General features: G+C 50.2%; 1 protein-coding gene across 1 annotated transcript in view; it reads right to left on the bottom strand.

Annotated features, from left to right (window-relative positions):
• Positions 1–209: 209 nt before the first annotated feature.
• The window catches only part of ITGA10 (integrin subunit alpha 10), a 64,759-nt gene continuing 37,588 nt past the window's right edge, over positions 210–27,380 (bottom strand). Inside the window, exons 17-30 of the mRNA XM_082275324.1 lie at positions 20,378–20,520; positions 19,810–19,920; positions 19,238–19,323; positions 18,927–19,068; positions 18,150–18,242; positions 17,716–17,792; positions 15,124–15,213; positions 13,566–13,650; positions 11,794–11,907; positions 11,619–11,705; positions 11,341–11,454; positions 8,461–8,556; positions 6,602–6,715; positions 210–389 (exon numbers count right to left, since the gene is read on the bottom strand). Coding sequence (XP_082131450.1) covers positions 321–389; positions 6,602–6,715; positions 8,461–8,556; positions 11,341–11,454; positions 11,619–11,705; positions 11,794–11,907; positions 13,566–13,650; positions 15,124–15,213; positions 17,716–17,792; positions 18,150–18,242; positions 18,927–19,068; positions 19,238–19,323; positions 19,810–19,920; positions 20,378–20,520 — 1,421 coding nt within the window. The 3' untranslated portion in view covers positions 210–320. The remainder of the gene's footprint in view (positions 390–6,601; positions 6,716–8,460; positions 8,557–11,340; positions 11,455–11,618; positions 11,706–11,793; positions 11,908–13,565; positions 13,651–15,123; positions 15,214–17,715; positions 17,793–18,149; positions 18,243–18,926; positions 19,069–19,237; positions 19,324–19,809; positions 19,921–20,377; positions 20,521–27,380) is intronic.

A 27,380-nucleotide genomic window follows, 5' to 3' on the forward strand; every position in this document is an offset into this window, starting at 1 on the left:
CCTTATCACTCCTGTTTTGTAGTAATCCTCATCCTGTCCTCAGGGGCAGGTTCAATGTTCCTGAAGAAGTCCCATCATAGTCTCTGTGCACCCAGCACCGTCCTCATTGAGGTCCTCTGTATCGGTCCCGTGGTGTGAGCTCCTCAGTGCTCTGTGTTTCTTTATATTCAGTATTGGTCCCATTGTGGGACTTTGTGTCGGGACTCCACAGATGGTCCTTCCCTTACCAAGAAGATAATACAGAATATTGAGCTCCGGCCGCACAGTAGTAATGGGTCCATATTGAACAGTTCTAGTCTCTGCTGGGGACTGAGGAGCGGTCACTGGGTGTTCTCAGCGGCTGCTTCTTCCTTTTCTTCACCCTGGACTTTCCTCGTGAAGAATCCCAGCTGTGAGAAGAAACATGAATGATAAGTATGGAGAAGGGGAAGGAGCATTGTAAATACTGTATCTATGCCAAACCAATGTATCATGTCCTATCCCATCCCAACCTATCCCGTCCTTTACCATCCCAACCTATCCCGTCCTTTACCATCCCAACCTATCCTTTCCCAACCTATTCCATCCCAACCTATCCTGTCCTTTACCATCCCAACCTATCCTTTCCCAACCTATTCCATCCCAACCTATCCTGTCCTTTACCATCCCAACCTATCCTTTCCCAACCTATTCCATCCCAACCTATCCTGTCCTTTACCATCCCAACCTATCCCGTCCTTTACCATCCCAACCTATCCTTTCCCAACCTATTCCATCCCAACCTATCCTGTCCTTTACCATCCCAACCTATCCTGTCCTTTACCATCCCAACCTATCCTTTCCCAACCTATTCCATCCCAACCTATCCTGTCCTTTACCATCCCAACCTATCCCGTCCTTTACCATCCCAACCTATCCTTTCCCAACCTATTCCATCCCAACCTATCCTGTCCTTTACCATCCCAACCTATCCCGTCCTTTACCATCCCAACCTATCCTTTCCCAACCTATTCCATCCCAACCTACCCTGTCCTTTACCATCCCAACCTATCCTGTCCTTTACCATCCCAACCTATCCTGTCCTTTACCATCCCAACCTACCCTGTCCTTTACCATCCCAACCTATCCTGTCCTTTACCATCTCAACCTATCCTGTCCCAACCTATTCCATTCCAACCCATCTTGTCCTATACTATCCTGTCCTTTACCATCCCTAACTATCCTGTCCCATCCCAACCCAACCCATCTTGTCCAATACCATCCTAACCTCCTGTCCTATCCCATCTCATTCCAACCTATCCGGTCTCATCCCAATCCATCTTGTCTTGTACCAATCCAACCTATCCCATCCCAACCTGTCTTGTCCTATATCATCCCAACCTATCCTGTCCATCTCATCCTAATCTATCCTATCCTATCCCATCGTAATCCATCTTGTCTTATACCATCCCAACCTATCCTTTCCAACCTATCCTGTCCTTTACCATCCCAACCTATCCTGTCCTTTACCATCCCAACCTACCCTGTCCTTTACCATCCCAACCTATCCCGTCCTTTACCATCCCAACCTATCCTTTCCCAACCTATTCCATCCCAACCTATCCTGTCCTTTACCATCCCAACCTATCCTGTCCTTTACCATCCCAACCTACCCTGTCCTTTACCATCCCAACCTACCCTGTCCTTTACCATCCCAACCTATCCCGTCCTTTACCATCCCAACCTATCCTTTCCCAACCTATTCCATCCCAACCTATCCTGTCCTTTACCATCCCAACCTATCCTGTCCTTTACCATCCCAACCTACCCTGTCCTTTACCATCCCAACCTATCCTGTCCTTTACCATCCCAACCTATCCTGTCCTTTACCATCCCAACCTATCCCGTCCTTTACCATCTCAACCTATCCTGTCCCAACCTATTCCATTCCAACCCATCTTGTCCTATACCATCCCACCCTATCCTGTCCCATCACGTCTGAATCTTTCCTATCCCATCTCGTCCCATCCCAATCCATCTTGTTATATACCATCCCAACCTATCATGTCCCATCCCATTTTATCCTAATCTATCTTGTCCCATCCCAACATATCCTGTCCATTTCTCATCCTAATCTATCCTATCTCATCCCAACCTATTCCATTCCAACCCATCTTGTCCTATACCATCCCAAACTATTCTGTCCCACCCTAATCTATACTATCCGGTCCCAACCTGTCCTTTACTATCCCTATCTACTGTCCCATCTCATCCTATCTTCTTGTTTTATACCAATCCAACCTATCCTGTCCCATCCCATCCCATCCCAACCTGTCTTGTCCTATATCATCCCAACCTATCCTGTCCCATCTCATCCTAATCTATCCTATGCCATCCATCTTGTCTTATACCATCCCAACCTATCCATCCTGTCCCATCCTAATCTATGCTGCCCTATCCTAACCCATCTTGTCCTATACCATCCCACCACATCTGAATCTTTCCTATCCCATCCAAATCCATCTTGTTTTATACCATCCCCAACCTATCCTGTCCCATCTCATCCTAATCTATCTTGTCCCATCCCAACCTATCCTGTCCCCACCCAATCCATCTTGTCTTCTACCATCCCAACCTGTCCTGTCCCATCCAACCAACCTATTCTATCCCCTCCCAACCATCCATTCTATCCCAACCCATCTTGTCCTGTTACACCTTATGCTAAACTATCCTATCCCAACCTATTCTAACACAACCTATCCCATCCTAACCTATCTTGTTCCGTCCCATCACAACTCAACCTATCCTATCCTATCCCATCCCATCCCAACCCACCCTTTTTCTTATCCCATACCATCCTATCCCATTACTCTACAAAAGACACGAACATGAGTAAGAGGGACATCCTGCTCATCTATCAATGCTGGAGGTCTCCCAGCCAGGAAGTGAGATGGGTTCTATCTGACTTGATGCAGCTTCTAATGCACATTATGAGAAGCTCACAGTGTGCAGTAAAATTAGAGGAAGCCATCTTGGTCCAGAAGAGGAGTCGGTACACCTGAGAGACTGAGGTAAGATTTAAAGCCTTCTACCTGTGCAGTACCCTAGCTTCATCACTAGAGGGCAGTGCAGCACTGTGCCCTATTCATTTGTTACTCTATTACAGGGATCACCAAACTAAGGCCCTCCAGCTGTTGCGAAACTACGCTTCCCCTGAGGCATTGTAAAACTCTGACATTCACAGACATGACTAGGAATGATGGGAATTGTAGTTCCTGAACAACTGGGGGGGGGGGGGGGGGGCATAGTTTGGAGACCCTTGCTCTATAAGGAGCTGGAAACAGCTGCCATAAAGTGCATGGTTTGTTGCTGCAAGAAATTTGCAACGCACGTGGTTTGCAACCAGCTCATTAAATGCCATAAATATTTATGCTTTTGATTTGAATTCTCTGCTCAATGCCAGGGCCAACAGCAAGAAGTCCTAAATACCTCCGGCTTCTGCTCAACAGCATGCAGCCCAGACATTCCTGCCGCAAGCCTTAGCATTCAGCTGGTGTGGAGATGCTCCAAATAGCTCAGGTTGGATTACCAAATGAGTTCATGACTTTGAATCAGGGGACAGTGTACACTAGAGCGCCATCTGCTGGGGGGGGGTGGAGGATTGGGTAAGTTAAACTGCTTTTATTCTCCCCTAGATAAAATGATCCATTAACCCCTGTGCTGCGGCTGCAGCCCCATGGTATGGGATCATTTTCACCTTTCCCAAAGTTGGGCTTTAATGGTCTAGATCAGGGATCCTCAAACTACGGCCCTCCAGCTGTTGTGGAACTACACATCCCATGAGGCATTGTAAAACTCTGACATTCACAGACATGACTAGGCATGATGGGAATTGTAGTTCCTGAACAACTGGAGTGCCAATGTTTGAAGACCCCTGGTCAAGATGATACGTTGCTTATTGTTTGCATTACGCACGTCTACATCCAAACTGAGACCCTGCCCATGCCTCCCAGGCCCCTTGTGACTCCAGGGCCCCCTGTGTCTCAAGTATCCCTTGTGATTCCAGGAATCCTTGTGTCTTTTGTGCCCCTTGTACCTTCAGGACCCTCTGTGATTCCAAGATCCCTTGTGTTTCTGGTGACCCCTGTGTCTCCAGCACTCCCTGTGTCTCTGACATCTCTTGTGACTCTAGGATCCCCTGTGTCTCCAGCACTCTGTGTCCAGTGTCCCTTGTGACTCCAGTACTTTCTGTGTCTCCTGTATCCCTTGGGACTCTAGGATCCTGTGTTTCCAGCATCATCTATGACTCCTGTATCTCTGGCATGCCTTGCAATTCAAAGGCCCTTTGCATTTCTGGCATCCTCTAGGATCTCCTGTTTGTGGCGTCCCTTATGATTCCTGTGTCTCTGGCATCCCTTGTGACCTCTGTGTCTCTGGCATCCCTTGTGACCTCTGTGTCTCTGGCATCCCTTGTGACCTCTGTGTCTCTGGCATCCCTTGTGACCTCTGTGTCTCTGGCATCCCTTGTGACCTCTGTGTCTCTGGCATCCCTTGTTACTTCTGTGCTCCCCTGTGTCTCTGGCATCCCTTGTTACTTCTGTGCTCCCCTGTGTCTCTGGCATCCCTTGTGACTCCTGTGTCTCTGGCATCCCTTGTGACTCCTGTGTCTCTGGCATCCCTTGTGACTCCTGTGTCTCTGGCATCCCTTGTGACTCCTGTGACCCTGGCATCCCTTGTGACTCCTGTGACCCTGGCATCCCTTGTGACTCCTGTGTCCCTGGCATCCCTTGTGACTCCTGTGTCCCTGGCATCCCTTGTGACTCCTGTGTCCCTGGCATCCCTTGTGACTCCTGTGTCCCTGGCATCCCTTGTGACTCCTGTGTCCCTGGCATCCCTTGTGACTCCTGTGTCTCTGGCATCCCTTGTGACTCCTGTGTCTCTGGCATCCCTTGTGACTCCTGTGTCTCTGGCATCCCTTGTGACTCCTGTGTCTCTGGCATCCCTTGTGACTCCTGTGTCTCTGGCATCCCTTGTGACTCCTGTGTCTCTGGCATCCCTTGTGTCTCTGGCATCCCTTGTGACTCCTGTGACCCTGGCATCCCTTGTGACTCCTGTGACCCTGGCATCCCTTGTGACTCCTGTGACCCTGGCATCCCTTGTGACTCCTGTGTCTCTGGCATCCCTTGTGACTCCTGTGACCCTGGCATCCCTTGTGACTCCTGTGACCCTGGCATCCCTTGTGACTCCTGTGACCCTGGCATCCCTTGTGACTCCTGTGACCCTGGCATCCCTTGTGACTCCTGTGTCCCTGGCATCCCTTGTGACTCCTGTGTCTCTGGCATCCCTTGTGACTCCTGTGTCTCTGGCATCCCTTGTGACTCCTGTGTCTCTGGCATCCCTTGTGACTCCTGTGTCTCTGGCATCCCTTGTGACTCCTGTGTCTCTGGCATCCCTTGTGACTCCTGTGTCTCTGGCATCCCTTGTGACTCCTGTGTCTCTGGCATCCCTTGTGACTCCTGTGTCTCTGGCATCCCTTGTGACTCCTGTGTCTCTGGCATCCCTTGTGACTCCTGTGTCTCTGGCATCCCTTGTGACTCCTGTGTCTCTGGCATCCCTTGTGACTCCTGTGTCTCTGGCATCCCTTGTGACTCCTGTGTCTCTGGCATCCCTTGTGACTCCTGTGTCTCTGGCATCCCTTGTGACTCCTGTGCTCTTCTGTGTCTCTGGCATCCCTTGTGACTCCTGTGCTCTTCTGTGTCTCTGGCATCCCTTGTGACTCCTGTGCCCCCCCCCCCCCCCCGTGTCTCTGGCATCCCATGTGTCTCCTGTGCTCTTCTGTGTCTCTGGCATCCCTTGTGACTCCTGTGCCCCCCCCCCCCCCTGTCTCTGGCATCCCATGTGTCTCCTGTGCTCTTCTGTGTCTCTGGCATCCCTTGTGATTTCTGTGCTCCCCCGTGTCTCTGGCATCCCATGTGACTCCTGTGCCCCCCCCCCCCCCGTGTCTCTGGCATCCCTTGTGACTCTAGGGGGGGTGTTCAATATTTCTTGTTGTGGTCCTGGAATGCGATGTCCCCCGCAAGCTCATCCAGGTGTGATGGTCAGGGGATGACAGTCTGTTGTCTGTATGATGGTACAAAGACCCAGCAGTGAGGGACGTTCCCTGCCAGCCCTGTGTATATTGCCGGTCATTCTCTGTAGATCCAGGTCCTGGTTACAATACAGGTTCATACATCAGGAGCAGTGCTATGCTGGGACTTGTAGTTCTGCAGCAGCTGCTGTATTGCAGTACACAGAGGGTGGAACTATCGTTCTGGTGACAGATGCACTTTACTGTACATATGTGACATAGCTGATCCCTGTTATGGCTCGGGGGTTGGGCGTCGTCTGACAGCTGTGAGATGTGGAAATATCTCGGACAGATCTGACAACCTGAAATCTGAAATCAGCCTTCAAAGAGAAATTCATAGCAGGACTCCAATGTGGAATGTCAACCCTTAACAATGGGTCCCATAACATTCAGCTACAACCCCCCCTCAGTACGGATCTGTCACCAGCTATAGAGGTTCTGTATTGGCGTGCGCCATCTGCAGGCCGTTATGAGGTACTGTACAGTCAGATGTCGGGGTGAGTGCCTGTGACTTACCTTCCATAGGATGAAGATGATGAGCGCTAGTAATAGGAGACCTCCAATGACGCTTCCAATCAGAATCCACAGCGACAGCGGCAGGAGGATGGGGTGCAGCAACTCCAGAACACTCTACAAAGCACATCCAAAAACAACAAATCAGATCAACACACAAATCCTCTGTGTCCCCACTGGAAGATTTCCCTTCACTTCCTGTGCTAGAGATACAACAGGAAGTGTGACGAAATCTTGATAAACTAAGATAAATCCCCCTCATTAGTCATCATTAGAACAGATGTCCTCATTGGAAGACTTTATTTCACTTCCTGTGCTGGAGCCACAACAGGAAGTGTAAAGAAATCTCTCCAAACTAAGAGAAAACCCCCTTTAGTCATTATTGGAACAGTTGCCCCCCCATTGGAAGATTTCACTTCACTTCCTATGCTGAAAACACAACAGGAGCTGCGAGGAAATGTCTTCAAACAAAGGGAAATCCCCCATTAGTCATCATTGGAACAGTTGCCGCCCCCCCCCCCCCCCCCCCCGTTGGAAGATTTCCTTTCACTTCCTATGCTGGAGCCACAACAGGAAGTGTGAAGAAATCTCTCTAAACGAAGGGAAATCCTCCCCCCTTATTCATCATTGTAACTCGTGTCCCCATTGGAAGATTTCACTTCACTTCCTATGCTAAAAACAGGAGCTGCGAGGAAATGTCTTCAAACTAAGGGAAATCCCTGCTTAGTCATCATTGGAACAGTTGCGCAACTAACCCTCCCCCCCCCCCCCCCCGGAAGATTTTTTTCACCTCCTGTGCTGGAGACACAACAGGAAGTAGGAATAAATCACTCCCCCCCCCTTAGTCATCATTGGAAGAGGTGTCCCCATTGGAAGATTTCCCTTCACTTCCTGTGCTGGAGACACAACAGGAAGTGTGAAGACATCTCTCTAAACTAAGGGAAATCCTCCCCCCTTATTCATCATTGGAACCCGTGCCCCTATTGGAAGATTTCACTTCCTGTGCTGGAAACACAACAGGAGGTGTGAGGAAATCTCTTCAAACTAAGGGAAATCCCCCATTAGTCATCATTGGAACAGTTGCCCCTGTTGGAAGATTTCTTTTCACCTCCTGTGCTGGAGACACAACAGGAAGTAGGAATAAATCACTCCTCCCTTAGTCCTCTTTGGAACCTGTGTCCCCATTGGAAGGTTTCATTTCACTTCCTGTTTTGGAGACACAACAGGAAGTGTGAGGAAATCTCTCCAAAGTAAGGGAAATCCCCCCTTAGCTAACACCGAAACCCATATCCCTGATGGAGAATTTCCCTTCACTTCCTGTGCTGGAGACACAACAGGAAGTGTGAGGAAATCTCTACAACCTAAGGGGACCCCCCCCCCCCCTTAGCTAACATTGGAACAGGTCTCCATTGGAAGATTTTCTCCTATTCCTGTTCTGATGGCACTTGAAAAGTTTTGTATTTCCCATCACGTCCTGTCTTGGTGACACCGGGGCAAATAAAGGGCAGATCTCCCCCAGTGGGGACACAGACAGCAATAACCCTTCAAATATTCCATCCACTAATAAAAATAAATAAAAGATTTAGGTTTACATTACGGAGAATAAAAAGGAAGAGCAGGAACACCCCAAAGTGGGCGGGGAGAGACATCTACACAGGCTTGTTCCAGGTCAGAATACTGAAGTTGGAGGCAGCCAGGTAGTTGGCATTTTCAGACTAAGCTCAATAATGGAGCCTCAGCCTTGATTCATCAATCTCAGTGCATGTAAGGCAGGCCAAAGTGTCCTCTCAGCCTATGTTAGAGGGTGACTTTAGCATGCCTTAGGTGCAGCTCCACCCTCTTCCTATGTAGGCGGTGCAGACCTGCGTCCTGTGCCGGGCGTTGTCGGTGAACAGAGCTCCGTCCTCCTTCACATTCAGGATGAACTCGCTGATCACTTTAACCGAGCGAAACTTCGCCTGCAAGACAACAAATCAAAAATGAGACTCCGCCCACCTGTATCTGTCAGCCAATACCACCCCTTAGATGTTGAGGAACTGCAAGTCCCAGAACGCCACAACAGGATGGACTCAGTCTGTCATTCCTAAACTGACCAATAACAGGGATTTCCCCCCATGGCTTATCCTGCAACTGATATCATCTCAGCAGCTGGTAAAGTGTAACCCTTCGGAGCCGTCACCTCCCGGCCCTTTAAGAGGTTTAGGACAATGTGACCGCCGGGATTGGCTTTCCGTTAGCTGGGAGTGCGCAGGGTAACGCCCACATGTCATTCTAAGCCTTCATGATTGGAAGCAGTGGGAGGAGTTATGCAAATATCATATTGCCTTGATGGGTGGGCGTCAGTCTGGAGAAGTGGGCGATCCCAGGCAGGCTGTATTTGTATAGGTAACGCCCACATGTGATGCAAAGCTATCATGATTGATAGCAGTGGGAGGAGTTATGCAAATATCATATTGCCTTGACGGGTGGGTGTCAGTCTGGAGGAGTGGGCGTTCCTAGGCAGGCTGTATTTGCATAGGTAACACCCACATGTGGTGCTAGAACAGGGGATATGGTAGAGGGGATTTGTGCTAGGAGGAGACATTTTTATGGGGGGATTTGTGCTAGGAGGGGACATTTTTATGGGGGGGGGGATTGGAGGGGATTTGTGCTAGGAGGGGACATTTTTATGGGTGGGGGTTTTGCTTGTAGCGATGATTGGAGGGGACATTTTTATGGGGGGATTTGTGCTAGTACAGATGATTAGAGGGTATTTGTGCTAGAAGGAGAATTTTTTATTGGAGGGGATTTGTGCTAGGAGGTGACTTTTTTTTTGGGGGGGGGGGGGGGGGGGGAATTTGTGCTTGTAGCAATGATTGGAGAGGATTTGTGCTAGGAGGGGATTTTTGCTAGTACAGATGATTAGAGGGGATTTGTGCTAGAAGGAGAAATTTTTATGGGGGGGGGGGTGATTTCTGCTTGTAGCAATGATTGGAGGGGATTTGTGCTAGAAGGAGAAATTTTTATTGGGGGGGGATTAATGCTTGTAGCGATGATTGGAGGGGATTTGTGCTAGGAGGGGACATTTTTATGGGGGGGGGGGATTTGTGCTTGTAGCGATGATTGGAGGGGGATTTGGGCTAGGAGGGGACATGTTTATGGGTGCAGAGGGGAGGGGGGGGGGGGGGTTTAGCTAGTAGGGTTGATTGGAGGGTATTTGTGCTAGGAGGGGAAATAGTTTTTTTTTTTGGGGGGGGGGGGGGGGGGGGATTTGCGAACACTAAATGGTCATACATGTTGGGGAGGAGGAGGGGGGGGGGAGGAGGAGTTAGACATGTTTGCCCTGGACTCTACAGCCTTGTCCTGGCACTGGTAGGCCTCGTTTGCATAGGTAATGCCCACATTTAATGCTGGGCCTACCATGATTGACAGAACTGAAGGGGGCGGGGCCAGGGACAGCAGTCTCGATGATATCAGACGTCTCCCAGCCAGGAAAGGAGGCGGGGCTCTATGTGACTTTCTGCAGCTTCTGATGCACATTATGAGACGCTCGCAGTGTGCGGAGGAAGCTGTATGAGTCCAGGGGGAGGAGCCTGTACACCCGGAAGGATGGAGGGGGGATTTAAGCAAGGTGCAGATTGCGCTGTCTGAGATACAGATGGAAATTGTGCAGAACATGCAGGAAAATATGTAACAATTCTGTAAACATTGGAGAGCCGCTACAAAATTGTCACAGTAATGAGAAATACATATTAGATATTATAGTCTCCAGGTGGAGGAATTTTGATTAGAGCCCCATGGACAGGCTGGGCGGAGCCAGACACGGGTGACCCCGCCTGGAAATACATCGCAGCGCTACAAAGCCGCGATTGATGCGATACGAGGGGCTGGAAATAGCGTTTTCCTGTTTAGCACCCAGAGATGTGAGATAATTTCTTCCTGAGGACACAATAGACGGTCTGTATAGACGGGAACTCCACCAGAGGGCCAAAACCACCGCAACTTCCCCCACTGCAGAACATCCCTCCCTCCTGACTGATCCATATTGATATATTCTGCAGATTATCCCATCACTGACTTCTCTAGAGATCTGCAGAAAATCGCTCCATCCCACCCCCTCCTGACAGATCCATATTGATATATTCTGCAGAGTATTCCATCACTTACCCATCTAGAGATCTGCAGAACATTGCTCCCTCCCATCCCCCTCCTGACAGATCCAGATTGATATATTCTGCAGATTATCCCATCACTGACTTCTCTAGAGATCTGCAGAACATCGCTCCATCCCACCCCCTTCCTGACAGATCCATATTTAAATATTCTGCAGATTATTCCATCACTGACCTCTCTAGAGATCTGCAGAACATCACTCCGTCCCCTCCTGACAGATCCATATTGACATATTCTGCAGAGTATTCCATCACTGACCTCTCTAGAGATCTGCAGATCATCACTCCCATCACCCACCTGACAGATCCATATTTAAATATTCTGCAGATTACTCCATCACTGACCTCTCTAGAGATCTGCAGAACATTGCTCCCTCCCATCCCCTCCTGACAGATTTATTTTGATATATTCTGCAGATTATCCCATCACTGACCTCTCTAGAGATCTGCAGAACATCGCTCCCTCCCATCCCCCTACTGACAGATCCATATTTAAATATTCTGCAGATTATCCCATCACTGACATCTGCAGACCATCGCCCTGTCCCACCCCCCGTATACAGAGTCCATGTTATATTGGGGGGTACTCACGTTGGTGAAGAAGTGGTTGTGGATGATGCGTAGGATGGATAGGGACACCTCGGCGTTGCGGGGGAGGGTAGGGATCTGGCAGGTGATGACCTCACAGAGGCTGTTACTGCAGTTCTGATAGAAGAAGGAGAGATTAGTGGGGTACCCCATTCTCCTGACCCCCCCAATTCCTAACCCCACCAAAGTCTGACTCTACTCTTGCAGACATGGCAATCTACCCAACCAGGTAGAATCCAAAAGAGCACTGGTCCCAAGAGCTGACAATCAGAAAATCTCACCACAATGGGAGTATGAAGCAGGTCCTCGGGGTGTATGGGCAGCAGCGCTGTTCCTGGTCGGGTTGTATTGGATAACACACAGGTGACCTGATGGATATATAATAAAAGGGGGGTGACACCAGTGTCACTGAGTATAAGCCGAGCCGTGTCTCCTCCAGCCCCTCCCCCATCTTACATTGTCAGAAATGATCCTGGAGACGGACATGAAGTATGAGCTGCCGTAGCCCATCGATGGGGTGCGGATGTTCACCGAGATGTTGTGCAGAGGGTAACAGTCCACGTATTGCACCTGGAGACAAGGGCAGAAGAGATTCCTTACATGGATAATAGTGGGCTGCCATTTCTCCTTCCTCTGTGTACCGCCTACCGACTGAGCATGTCACCGCCCACCAACTGAGCGCGTCACCGCCGCCCACCAAACTGAGCACGTCACCGCCGCCCACCAAACTGAGCACGTCACCGCCGCCCACCAAACTGAGCACGTCACCGCCGCCCACCAAACTGAGCACGTCACCGCCGCCCACCAAACTGAGCACGTCACCGCCGCCCACCAAACTGAGCACGTCACCGCCGCCCACCAAACTGAGCACGTCACCGCCGCCCACCAAACTGAGCACGTCACCGCCGCCCACCAAACTGAGCACGTCACCGCCGCCCACCAAACTGAGCACGTCACCGCCGCCCACCAAACTGAGCACGTCACCGCCGCCCACCAAACTGAGCACGTCACCGCCGCCCACCAAACTGAGCACGTCACCACCGCCCACCAAACTGAGCACGTCACCATCGCCCTCCAACTGAGCACGTCACCACCGCCGCCCACCAACTGAGCACGTCACCATCGCCCTCCAACTGAGCACGTCACCACCGCCGCCCACCAACTGAGCACGTCACCACCGCCACCCACCAACTGAGCACGTCACCGCCTATCAACTGAGGATGTACAGCAGCTTAAAGTGTGGAGTCACTCAGGATGTGCGCTAGAGAGGCTCACATTGTCAGGCGGAGGAGATAGAGAGATACAAAGTAACATTGTTTATAAACATTGATCAGACGGGAGATAGAGAGATACAAGGTAACATTGTTTATAAACATTGATCAGACGGGAGATAGAGAGATACAAAGTAACATTGTTTATAAACATTGATCGAACAGGAGAAAAATATACGAAGTAGCATTGTTTATGTTTATAAACATTGATCAGACGGGGAATAGAGATCTTAGTCAAGCAAAGCTTGTTCCTTCTATAAATACCTCTGGGGGGGGAGGGGTATATACAGTGTATCTGCTATGAGGTGACAAAAGACCTCACTATGAGGTCATTATTATATGTCATCATATTAAATATTATACTACCGACTATAATGACCTCCAGGGGGGCAGTGTACACAGGTAATCTGCTATAATGACCTCTAGGGGGCAGTGTATACAGGTAATCTGCTATAGTGGCCTCCAGGGGGCAGTGTATACAGGTAATATGCTATAATGACCTCCAGGGGGCAGTGTATACAGGTAATCTGCTATAATGATCTCTAGGGGGCAGTGTATACAGGTAATATGCTATAATGACCTCCAGGAGGCAGTGTATACAGGTAATCTGCTATAGTGGCCTCCAGGGGGGCAGTGTACACAGGTAATCTGCTATGATGACCTCTAGGGGCAGTGTATACAGGTAATCTGCTATAATGACCTCCAGGGGGCAGTGTATACAGGTAATCTGCTATAATGACCTCTAGGGGGCAGTGTATACAGGTAATCTGCTATAATAACCTCTAGGGGGCAGTGTATACAGGTAATCTGCTATAATGATCTCTAGGGGGCAGTGTATACAGGTAATCTGCTATAATGACCTCCAGGGGGCGGTGTATACAGGTAATCTGCTATGAGGTCATTATTACATGTCATCATATTATATGTTATCATCTTACATTCATTGATTCATCTCACCTTAAACTTTGTGATGAACTCCGGCCCGGAGTCTCGGCTCGGCCTCAGGATGGGCTGAACCTCGTATCGGTTCAGGCTGGACTCGCTGCAATGAGAATTACATTGATTGGTATTCTGACTGATATCCTCGACCAATGAAAATACAATTTCTGCACCCGGGGTCCTGACTGCAACCTGAAAGCTCACCGACCACCTCTGCTGGAAGTCCTCCCATGTACCTACTACTCTCACCATTCACACAACAATCCCATGCGTTTCTGTAGCTGAAGTTCCAGCAGTTGTGGTTTTTCAGCTGCACTACAGGTGTCAGAAGAATTCCACCGAAACAAGGATGGTGGGAACCCCTCATAATGGGCACAGCGGGTGTACAGACTCTGGAACTCAGCACAGGGATGGTGGGAACCCCTCATAATGGGCACAGCGGGTGTACAGACTCTGGAACTCAGCACAGGGATGGTGGGAACCCCTCATAATGGGCACAGCGGGTGTACAGACTCTGGAACTCAGCACAGGGATGGTGGGAACCCCTCATAATGGGCACAGCAGGTGTACAGACCCAGGAACTCAGCACAGGGATGGTGAGAACCCCTCATAATGGGCACAGCAGGTGTACAGACCCAGGAACTCAGCACAGGGGTGGAGGGAACCCCTCATAATGGGCACAGCAGGTGTACAGACCTGGGAACTCAGCACAGGGATGGTGGGAACCCTCATAATGGGCACAGCGGGTGTACAGACCCAGGAACTCAGCACAGGGATGGTGGGAACCCCTCATAATGGGCACAGCAGGTGTACAGACCCAGGAACTCAGCACAGGGATGGTGGGAACTCCTCATAATGGGCACAGCGGGGGTACAGACCCAGGAACTCAGCACAGGGATGGTGGGAACCCCTCATAATGGGCACAGCGGGTGTACAGACTCTGGAACTCAGCACAGGGATGGTGGGAACCCCTCATAATGGGCACAGCGGGTGTACAGACCCGGGAACTCAGCACAGGGATGGTGGGAACCCCTCATAATGGGCACAGCAGGTGTACAGACCCAGGAACTCAGCACAGGGATGGTGAGAACCCCTCATAATGGGCACAGCAGGTGTACAGACCCAGGAACTCAGCACAGGGATGGTGGGAACCCTCATAATGGGCACAGCGGGTGTACAGACCCAGGAACTCAGCACAGGGATGGTGGGAACTCCTCATAATGGGCACAGCGGGGGTACAGACCCAGGAACTCAGCACAGGGATGGAGGGAACCCCTCATAATGGGCACAGCGGGTGTACAGACCCGGGAACTCAGCACAGGGATGGTGGGAACCCCTCATAATGGGCACAGCGGGGGTACAGACCCAGGAACTCAGCACAGGGATGGAGGGAACCCCTCATAATGGGCACAGCGGGGGTACAGACCCAGGAACTCAGCACAGGGATGGAGGGAACCCCTCATAATGGGCACAGCGGGTGTACAGACCCAGGAACTCAGCACAGGGATGGGGGGAACCCCTCATAATAGACTTGTAGGAGATTTGGGTGGAGGATCATTGGATGGGGACGGCTCACCTCAGGATGAAGAGCTCCGGTTCGTATCGGATGTTGGTGGTGAGCTGTACGCTGTTGTCATGTAGAGTGTCATTCATCTCAATATTGTCACTAAAGAAGAAAAGATTGAATGAAAGAATGTGAATATTATTATTATTTTGTAATATTTTATTTGGATTTATAATAAATAATTTTGCAATGGTCACCAGGACAAATAAAGACGATGCATTTCCCTAGCTGGGACACATGCAGCAATAAAAACCTGACAGGGGTTCTAACCCTTCCCCCACTCTATCCAAAAAATTAAAACACATTTTTGGCTCTGGATGCCCCTAAATACAAAGTGCTCTCATGATACTCGTAGCTCGCACCACAACAGGGGAACCCAACAGCAGCCGCCTCTGTCTAATTGAAACCATTGATGGAGCTGTATGATTGGAGAAGGGGAGGGGTTGTGGTGCCCCTCCATGAGATCTCTGAACAGCAAATCAGATTACAGCCCAGCTCTAGTGCTCGCCTGACTGCGCCCCCTGCTGGCTATAAGTGGTAAATAAAAAATGTGGATCTGCAGCATTAACCTAACTGAATACGCAATCAATGTCCTAAGAGATAAAACTACAGTATCTGACAAAAGTAAGTACACCCCTCCCATCTTTGTAAATATTTATTCTATCTTTTCATGTGACAACACTGAAGAAATGACACTTTGCTACAATGTAAAGTAGTGAGTGTACAGCTTGTATAACAGTGTAAATTTACTGTCCCCTCAAAATAACTCAACACACAGCCATTAATGTCTAAACCGCTGGCAACAAAAGTGAGTACACCCCTAAGTGACAATGTCCAAATTGGGCCCAAAGTGTCAATATTTTGTGTGGCTGCCATTATTTTCCAGCACTGCCTTAACCCTCTTGGGCATGGAGTTCACCAGAGCTTCACAGGTTGCCACCGGAGTCCTCTTCCCCTCCTCCATGATGACATCACAGAGCTGGTGGATGTTAGAGACCTTGCGCTCCTCCACCTTCCTTTTGAGGATCTCCACAGATGATCAATAGGGTTTAGGTCTGGAGACGCTTGGCCAGTCCATCACCTTTACCCTCAGCTTCTTTAGCAAGGCAGTGGTTGTCTTGGAGGTGTTTGGGGTCGTTATGTTGGAATACTGCCCTGCCCCCCAGTCTCTGAAGGGAGGGGATCATGCTCTGCTTCAGTATGTCACAGTACATGTTGGCATTCATGGTTCCCTCAATGATCTGTAGCTCCCCAGTGCCGGCAGCACTCATGCAGCCCCAGACCATGACACTCCCACCACCATGCTTGACTGTAGGAAGACACACTTGTCTTTGTACTCCTCACCTGGTTGCCCCCACACACGCCTGACACCATCTGACACCAAATAAGTTTATCTTGGTCTCATCAGAGCACAGGAGATGGTTCCAGTAATCCATATCCTTAGTCTGCTTGTCTTCAGAAAACCGTTTGCGGGCTTTCTTGTCCATCATCTTTAGAAGAGGCTTCCTTCTGGGATGACAGCCATGCAGACCAATGTGATGCAGTGTGCGGCGTATGATCTGAGCACTGACAGGCTGACCCCTCCCCCACCCCTTCAACCTCTGCAGCAATGCTGGCAGCACTCATACGTCTATTTCCCAAAGACAACCTCTGGATAGGACGCTGAGCACGGCACTCAACTTCTTTGGTGGACCATGGTGAGGTCTGTTCTGAGTGGAACCGTCCTGTTATACCGCTGTATGGTCTTGGCCACCGTGCTGCAGCTCAGTTTCAGGGTCTTGGAAATCTTCTTATAGCCTAGGCCATCTTTATGTAGAGCAACAATTCTTTTTTTCAGATCCTCAGAGAGTTCTTTGCCATGAGGTGCCATGTTGAACTTCCAGTGACCAGTATGAGAGTGAGAGCGATAACACCAAATGTAACACACCTGCCCCCCATTCACACCTGAGATCTTGTAACACTAACGAGTCACATGACACCGGGGAGGAAAAATGGCTAATTGGACCCCAATTTGGACATTGTCACTTAGGGGTGTACTCACTTTTGTTGCCAGCAGTTTAGACATTAATGGCTGTGTGTTGAGTTATTTTGAGGGGACAGTAAATTTACACTGTTATACAAGCTGTACACTCACTACTTTACATTGTAGCAAAGTGTCATTTCTTCAGTGTTGTCACATGAAGAGTACCACCATCTGACTCACTGCCCAATACGGAATACTGCCATCCTACTCATTGCCCAATACAGAGTACTACCATCCAATTCAATACCCAATATGGAATACTACCATCCGGCTCACTGCCCAATAAGAAATACCACCACAAGTCCTTGTACCCAGAGTCACTGTGCTATAGATATAAGTTTCACAGACACACATAAACCTCAGCACAAAGGCTGATTGTTAATCATGAAACTCTGTGAGGGTTGTACTTACTTTTGGGAGACACTGTATGTCCTGTATATATGGAAGGGGAGTGTTTAGATCTGCCTATATTTTATACATTATAAGTGGTGGGGAGGATAATAGTGAAGCCATACAGCTCTGATGTCATTTCCTGTCCTAAATTGAGTTTCCATCATAGCGGCGCACAAGAGTGCACTCACCTGCTGGCTGACAGCTTGATCTGCACGCGGTTCAGGAGAATGGCGCAGCTGTATTCGAACTCCAGGGTGAAGTGAACCTGAGGGCAGAGAGGTCATGTGAGAATCTCCATCTAGTTCTGTGTGGAGGGCTGTGTGATGTCCGAGATCCTTATCTGAGACCAGCAGGAGAGACTGAACCCGATCTAAGGGGAGGAGGTGGCGGAGAGATATTCAGCAAGTACCAATGGCAGCACTTCCGGGTGTCTACATAATGACTGCTTTCAGATAAGGGATCCGCCCTCATACAGCCCTCAATGTTAAAAATCCAGGAGCTGGAATTCTGTGAGGAGCCCGAAAAAGTGTTCAACTCTTACCTGGAGAACATGCTAAATACTGCCCCACCCAGTCACCCCCCCCCCCCCCAAAATCCAATCCCCCACATCCCGTCCCTTTACCTTCTCCAGGGAGCGCAGGACCGGATAGCTGATGCTGCAGGATCTGGTGTTGGATGACAGCGCTGTACACTCCACCTTACTCAGAGCTTCTCCCTGTCAGAGCATAAACTGTGCAATCAGGAGGTCATCATTCTCCACCAACATCTCCACCCACATTTCATATTCCAGTGTTTGGTGTATACAGAAGAGTTACAGGGTTCCCACCATCCCTGTGCTGAGTTCCTGGGTCTGTACCCCCGCTGTGCCCATTATGAGGGGTTCCCACCATCCCTGTGCTGAGTTCCCGGGTCTGTACACCTGCTGTGCCCATTATGAGGGGTTCCCTCCATCCCTGTGCTGAGTTCCTGGGTCCGTACACCTGCTGTGCCCATTATGAGGAGTTCCCACCATCCCTGTGCTGAGTTCCCGGGTCTGTACACCCGCTGTGCCCATTATGAGGAGTTCCCACCATCCCTGTGCTGAGTTCCCGGGTCTGTACACCCGCTGTGCCCATTATGAGGGGTTCCCTCCATCCCTGTGCTGAGTTCCCGGGTCTGTACACCTGCTGTGCCCATTATGAGGAGTTCCCACCATCCCTGTGCTGAGTTCCCGGGTCTGTACACCCGCTGTGCCCATTATGAGGAGTTCCCCCCATCCCTGTGCTGAGTTCCCGGGTCTGTACACCCGCTGTGCCCATTATGAGGGGTTCCCACCATCCCTGTGCTGAGTTCCCGGGTCTGTACACCCGCTGGGCCCATTATGAGGGGTTCCCAGTAAGGGGCAGTAAGGAGTCGTTACCTTTCCAGAGATGCTGGAGAAGAGGAGATTCCTGGAGAACCAAACTTTCATGCTGGTGTTGTAGGAATTTTCTTTCCGGTTCTCCAGCTCCACCTCTACCGCCAACTTCTTTCGATCCCTGCGGATAATATGCGGGTTGTCTCTGGCGGAAAAAGTAAACCACATGCGATGAGTCAGCTGACCCCAGAAGGGCACAAAAATGAACACAGAACTACAATGGCTACAACTAATAAAGCAGAACTCTGCGCCAAGATAAAATCCACCCACTGCTGCAGGGGCGTATTTACACAAAAATATTCCCATGTGCTCACCGTGTGCCAACAATGTCCATCCGAGCCCGCAGAGAGAGGTCAGTGATACACTCATCATCCTCTCCACAGTCCTTGAAGAACGGGACCTGACAAGGGAGACACAGAGAGGGTCACACTTTTATATAGCACTGACATATACCGCAGCGCTGTACAGAGATCACTGAGCCAGTCACATCAGTCTCTGCACCAGAGGAGCTTACACTCTAATGTCCCCGTCCTCAACAGTCACATCAGTCTCTGTACCAGAGGAGCTTACACTCTAATATCCCCTCCCCCACAGTCACATCAGTCTCTGTACCAGAGGAGCTTACACTCTAATGTCCCCTCCCCCACAGTCACATCAGTCTCTGTACCAGAGGAGCTTACACTCTAATGTCCCCTCCCCCACAGTCACATCAGTCTCTGTACCAGAGAAGCTTACACTCGAATGTCCCCTCCCCCACAGTCACATCAGTCTCTGTACCAGAGGAGCTTACACTCTAATGTCCCCGTCCCCCACCGTCACATCAGTCTCTGTACCAGAGGAGCTTACACTCTAATGTCTTTTATATCTACAGATCCTGAACACTTACCAGCCTTCTCACTGATGAAGGACACTTGTCATCCAGCACCGGGCTGGACTCGGAGTCGCTCAGGTTGAATCGCAGGAGAACTCCGATCGGCTTCAGATAGTCGGCTGTGTCCTGAGGAGGAGAAAACACCTCAATATTGCCACTAGATGGAGCTGAAGGGTATAGGAAAGACATAAAGTATATCTAATACAAGAGTAATGATTCTAGAGAACCCTAGAGGGAATTAACTAAAGAAATGTAACCATGTACTATTGATCACACAGATTTGAGGAATGAGTGGTTGTACAGTTTTTTTTTGTAAATCGACCTCTAGGAATGCAGTCAATACTTCCATCCTAACATGTTTTAGGCACTGGGAGCTGCAGTAGGGATAGTTAATTAGAGAAGGCAATCAAAAGCTATTTCAATTGATAAGCAGAGTCTCATGGCCCCCTAAATAGTTGTATCATTTGGGGTCTCCATTGATTAGATTGGTCCACCTACCCCCTAAAAAATGCTCATTGCTTGGCTGTTACTTGGATCCAATAGCTTTAATACGCCCAACGCCACCCCCCCCCCCAGTACTCACGATGACGTGGAAGCTGATGTTCATACAGAGCACCACCCCCGTGGAGATTCGCACGCGCTTGCTGATTAGCTTCTGGAAACTCTTGTCAAAGACGGCGCGGGGGGTCCCTCGGCGGTCATCCAGGGAGAGGTTGTAGTGGATACCTGCGGTGGGGGATTGGAAGAGTTAGTACATTGGATGGCAATCACTGACTTCACCATCCCTATATGCTTATGGAAGCTCAGCATCACATGTGGGCGTTACCTATGGAAATTTGGCATATCCAGACTGCAAGATCCGCCCTGCAACACATCCAAATCCCCACGGCAAGATCCGCCCTGCAATACACCCAAATCCCCTCTGCAAGATCCGCTCTGCAACACACCCAAATCCCAACTGCAAGATCCGCCCTGCAACACACCCAAATCTCCACTGCAAGATCCGCCCTGCAACACACCCAAATCCCCACTGCAAGATCCGCTCTGCAACACACCCAAATCCCCACTGCAAGATCCGCTCTGCAACACACCCAAATCCCCACTGCAAGATCCGCCCTGCAACACAACCAAATCCCCACTGCAAGATCCGCTCTGCAACACACCCAAATCCCCACTGCAAGATCCGCTCTGCAACACACCCAAATCCCAACTGCAAGATCCGCCCTGCAACACACCCAAATCCCCACTGCAAGATCCGCCCTGCAATACACCCAAATCCCCACTGCAAGATCCGCCCTGCAACACACCCAAATCCCCACTGCAAGATCCGCTCTGCAACACATTGCAAGATCCGCCCTGCAACACACCCAAAACCCCACTGCTAGATCCGCCCTGCAAAACACCCAAATCCCCACTGCAAGATCCGCCCTGCAACTCACCCAAATCTCCACTGCAAGATCCGCCCTGCAACACACCCAAATCCCCACCCTGCAACACACCCAAATCCCCACTGCAAGATCCGCCCTGCAACACACCCAAATCCCCATTGCAAGATCCACCCTGCAACACACCCAAATCCCCACTGCAAGATCCACCCTGCAACACACCCAAATCCCCCCTGCAACACACACAAATCCCCACTCCAAGATCCGCCATGCAACACACCCAAATCCTCACTGCAAGATCCGCCCTGCAACACACCCAAATCCCCACTGCAAGATCCGCCCTGCAACACACCCAAATCCCCACTGCAAGATCCACCCTGCAACACACCCAAATCCCCACTGCAAGATCCACCCTGCAACACACACAAATCCCCACTGCAAGATCCGCCTTGCAACACACCCAAATCCCCACTGCAAGATCCGCCCTGCAAAACACCCAAATCCCCACTGCAAGATCCGCCCTGCAACACACCCAAATCCCCACTGCAAGATCCGCCCTGCAACACACCCAAATCTCCACTGCAAGATCCACCCTGCAACACGCTCAAATCCCCACTGCAAGATCCGCCCTGCAACACACCCAAATCCCCACTGCAAGATCCTCCCTGCAACACACCCAAATCCCCACTGCAAGATCCGCCCTGCAACACACCCAAATCTCCACTGCAAGATCCACCCTGCAACACGCTCAAATCCCCACTGCAAGATCCGCCCTGCAACACACCCAAATCCCCACTGCAAGATCCGCTCAGCAACACACCCAAATCCCCACTGCAAGATCCGCTCTGCAACACACCCAAATCCCCACTGCAAGAACCGCCCTGCAACACACCCAAATCCCCACTGCAAGATCCGCCCTGCAACACACCCAAATCCCCACTGCAAGATCCGCCCTGCAACACACCCAAATCCCCACTGCAAGATCCGCCCTGCAACACACCCAAATCCCCACTGCAAGATCCGCCCTGCAACACACCCAAATCTCCACTGCAAGATCCACCCTGCAACACGCTCAAATCTCCACTGCAAGATCCGCCCTGCAACACACCCAAATCCCCACTGCAAGATCCGCTCTGCAACACACCCAAATCCCCACTGCAAGAACCGCCCTGCAACACACCCAAATCCCCACTGCAAGAACCGCCCTGCAACACACCCAAATCCCCACTGCAAGATCCGCCCTGCAACACACCCAAATCCCCACTGCAAGATCCGCCCTGCAACACACCCAAATCCCCACTGCAAGATGCGCCCTGCAACACACCCAAATCCCCACTGCAAGATCCGCCCTGCAACACACCCAAATCTCCACTGCAAGATCCACCCTGCAACACGCTCAAATCCCCACTGCAAGATCCGCCCTGCAACACACCCAAATCCCCACTGCAAGATCCGCTCTGCAACACACCCAAATCCCCACTGCAAGATCCGCTCTGCAACACACCCAAATCCCCACTGCAAGAACCGCCCTGCAACACACCCAAATCCCCACTGCAAGATCCGCCCTGCAACACACCCAAATCCCCACTGCAAGATCTGCCCTGCAACACACCCAAATCCTCACTGCAAGATCCGCCCTGCAACACACCCAAATCCCCACTGCAAGATCCGCCCTGCAACACACCCAAATCTCCACTGCAAGATCCGCCCTGCAACACACCCAAATCCCCACTGCAAGATCCGCCCTGCAACACACCCAAATCCTCACTGCAAGATCCGCCCTGCAACACACACCCAAATCTCCACTGTAAGATCCGACCTGCAACACACCCAAATCTCCACTGCAAGATCCGCCCTGCAACACACCCAAATCCCCACTGCAAGATCCGCCCTGCAACACACCCAAATCCCCACTGCAAGATTCGCCCTGCAACACACTCAAATCTCCACTGCAAGATCCGCCCTGCAACACACCCAAATCCCCACTGCAAGATCCACCCTGCAACACACCCAAATCCCCACTGCAAGATCCGCCCTGCAACACACCTCAATCCATACTGCAAGATCTGCCCTGCAACACACCCAAATCCCCAATGCAAGATCCGCCCTGCAACACACCCAAATCCCCACTGCAAGATCCGCCCTGCAACACACCCAAATCCCCACTACAAGATCCGCCCTGCAACACACTCAAATCCCCACTGCAAGATCCGCCCTGCAACACACCCAAATCCCCACTGCAAGATCCGCCCTGCAACACACCCAGATCCCCACTGCAAGATCCGCTCTGCAACACACCCAAATCCCCACTGCAAGATCCGCCCTGCAACACACCCAAATCCCCACTGCAAGATCTGCCCTGCAACACACCCAAATCCTCACTGCAAGATCCGCCCTGCAACACACCCAAATCCCCACTGCAAGATCCGCCCTGCAACACACCCAAATCCCCACTGCAAGATCCGCCCTGCACACCCAAATCCCCACTGCAAGATCTGCCCTGCAACACACCCAAATCCTCACTGCAAGATCCGCCCTGCAACACACCCAAATCCCCACTGCAAGATCTGCCCTGCAACACACCCAAATCTCCACTGCAAGATCCGCCCTGCAACACACCCAAATCCCCACTGCAATATCCACCCTGCAACACACCCAAATCCCCACTGCAAGATCCGCCCTGCAACACACCCAAATCTCCACTGCAAGATCCACCCTGCAACACACCCAAATCCCCACTGCAAGATCCACCCTGCAACACACCCAAATCCCCACTGCAAGATCCGCCCTGCAACACACCCAAATCCCCACTGCAAGATCCGCCCTGCAACACACCCAAATCCCCACTGTAAGATCCACCCTGCAACACACCCAAATCCAGACTGCAAGATCCGCCCTGCAACACACCCAAATCCCCACTGCAAGATCCGGCCTGCAACACACCCAAATCCACCCAACAATAGTATTTTGCCTGTGACTCAGCCTCATGGTGTCACTCAAGTCTCGCTCATGCGCAGAGAAAGCGAAGCAGAATCTGACAATGACATTCTCCCTCCGCGCTTTTCAGATTGTCGGATAATGCCTCCAATGAGATCTGCGCATGCGCAGTGTTGACGTCACGCCACCTGATCAATTGATCAGCTGGAGTGACGTTACGTACTGCGCATGCGCACATCTCATTATAGACACTAGCCAACAGGATGCACTATTCGACAGAACGGGTGCTGGGATGTTTTCAGAAAGCAATGTACAGCCCCTCCCACCAGCCATGATCGGCCTGCATTGCATAAAGAAGCGCAGAGGCCCAGTGATGACATCACTGGGTATAAAATAAGGTTTGAAATTAAAATTAAAAGGGGAACCAGGAAGGCAAAACTTCAGCTTTAACGTTTTCTTCATAAAACTTGTAGAAGAGGAAATTTTATGTATGTATTATATGATAACCCCAATCCATCAGAATGCTGCAACTCCTCGCACGCACCGTCCACCTCCTCCGCAGTGAAATCCTCATTTCCTGGCTGTATTTTCCCAGCTGTTTCATGTCCCGCTGCCTCCAGGTAGGATGGTAAACTCATTATAGTAACTGGAGACAGGAAGAGCTTCTCCTAAATCCCATAATATATATACACACCGTATGTATACCCCCTTCCCACGCCTCTGATTGGTGCACAGGACCCCCATTCTCTATGAACGACATAAACAGATGCTTATAAAAATTAAATCTTTAATGTTCTATTTCCTTTGCAGCTTGCAGTACTGAGTGTCTACCATGTGGGGGCGACAGAGCTCAGCTGATCACAATGCAGTCCTTATGAAGGATTCCCTGGTATGGAGTCACAGGGTGGCTGGGAAGTATAATTATAGTGTTGGGTATAAGAAGTCCTGTGTAAACCGCATAGTATTTGTAATAGGCTGTGTTTAACCGGCGGCCTGCGTGGCAGAAGCGGCACGTGAGATAAAACGTCACCCCAAGTATCTGACATATTTCACATTATAACGTCGGCATACCAACCCCCCCCCATGTTATAAATTTTACTGAGGAACGTGCAAACTTTACATATTCCCATGGTGGGGGGATGTGATATTCACGTAATTCACTGATCATCCTACTGCGATTCCAAAAATTCTATTTAATTACTTAAAATATCTCACAAAAGTGAGTACACCCGTCACATTTTTGTAAATATTTTATTCTATCTTTTCATGTGACAACACTGAAGAAATGACACTTTGCTACAATGTAAAGTAGTGAGTGTACAGCTTGTATAACAGTGTAAATTTGCTGTCCCCTCAAAATAACTCAACACACAGCCATTAATGTCTAAACCGCTGGCAACAAAAGTGAGTACAACCCTAAGTGACAATGTCCAAATTGGGCCCAATTAGTAATTTTCCCTCCCCGGTGTCATGCGACTCGTTAGTGTTACAAGGTCTCAGGTGTGAATGGGGAGCAGGTGTGGTAAATTTGGTGTTATCGCTCTCACTCTCTCATACTGGTCACTGAAAGTTCGACATGGCACCTCATGGCAAAGAACTCTCTGAGGATCTGAAAAAAAGAATTGTTGCTCTACATAAAGATGGCCTAGGCTATAAGAAGATTTCCAAGACCCTGAAACTGAGCTGCAGCACGGTGGCCAAGACCATACAGCGGTATAACAGGACAGGTTCCACTCAGAACAGGCCTCACCATGGTCCACCAAAGAAGTTGAGTGCCGTACTCAGCGTCATATCCAGAGGTTGTCTTTGGGAAATAGACGTATGAGTGCTGCCAGCATTGCTGCAGAGGTTGAAGGGGTGGGGGGTCAGCCTGTCAGTGCTCAGACCATACGCCGCACACTGCATCAAATTGGTCGTCCCAGAAGGAAGCCTCTTCTAAAGATGATGGACAAGAAAGCCCGCAAACAGTTTGCTGAAGACAAGCAGACTAAGGACATGGATTACTGGAACCATCTCCTGTGCTCTGATGAGACCAAGATAAACTTATTTGGTGTCAGATGGTGTCAGGCGTGTGTGGCGGCAACCAGGTGAGGAGTACAAAGACAAGTGTGTCTTCCTACAGTCAGGCATGGTGGTGGGAGTGTCATGGTCTGGGGCTGCATGAGTGCTGCCGGCACTGGGGAGCTACAGTTCATTGAGGGAACCATGAATGCCAACATGTACTGTGACATACTGAAGCACAGCATGATCCCCTCCCTTCAGAGACTGGGGGGCAGGGCAGTATTCCAACATAACGACCCCAAACACACCTCCAAGATGACCACTGCCTTGCTAAAGAAGCTGAGGGTAAAGGTGATGGACTAGCCAAGCATGTCTCCAGACCTAAACACTATTGAGCATCTGTGGGGGATCCTCAAACAGAAGGTGGAGGAGCGCAAGGTCTCTAACATCCACCAGCTCTGTGATGTCATCATGGAGGAGGGGAAGAGGACTCCAGTGGCAACTTGTGAAGCTCTGGTGAACTCCATGCCCACAAGGGTTAAGGCAGAGCTGGAAAATAATGGTGGCCACACAAAATATTGACACTTTGGGCCCAATTTGGAGATTGTCACTTAGGGGTGTACTGACTTTTGTTGCCAGCAGTTTAGACATTAATGGCTGTGTGTTGAGTTATTTTGAGGGGACAGCAAATTTACACTGTTATACAAGCTGTACACTCACTACTTTACATTGTAGCAAAGTGTCATTTCTTCAGTGTTGTCACATGAAAAGATAGTACTTACTTTTGTCAGATACCGTATATAGTGTCTAACATTGATAGAACAATATCCTTAAGGCTTTATATCCTTCATTTCAACCTGGTGATCCTGCCAGCAACACACTTCCTGTCCTAGGATGACAACACTCATTGTACTGTATCTATGGTTCTGCCCAGATCCTGCCTCTAAATAAGCAGGGGCGGCCCATTATGCCCATTTTAAAAGCTGGTCCTGCCTAGATCCTGCCACAAAATAAGCAAAAACCTGCCATCAAACCCACTTTATAGGTTGTCCGAGCCCAGATCCTGCCTAACAATAAGCAGGAACCTCCCTTTCAGCCCACTTTAGGAGTTAGTTCTGCCCAATGCCTGCCTCTAAAAAAGAAGGAGTCTCCCATCATGCCCACTTTATGGGTTGGTACCTCCCATACCCTGCCTCTAAGTAGGTAGGGACTGTCCCATCATCTTCACTTACTGGTTTGGTGCTGCCCAGACCCTGCTTTTAA

Source organism: Pelophylax lessonae (assembly GCF_965119305.1).
Source record: "Pelophylax lessonae genome assembly, chromosome: 13".
NCBI classification, from domain to species: domain Eukaryota; kingdom Metazoa; phylum Chordata; class Amphibia; order Anura; family Ranidae; genus Pelophylax; species Pelophylax lessonae.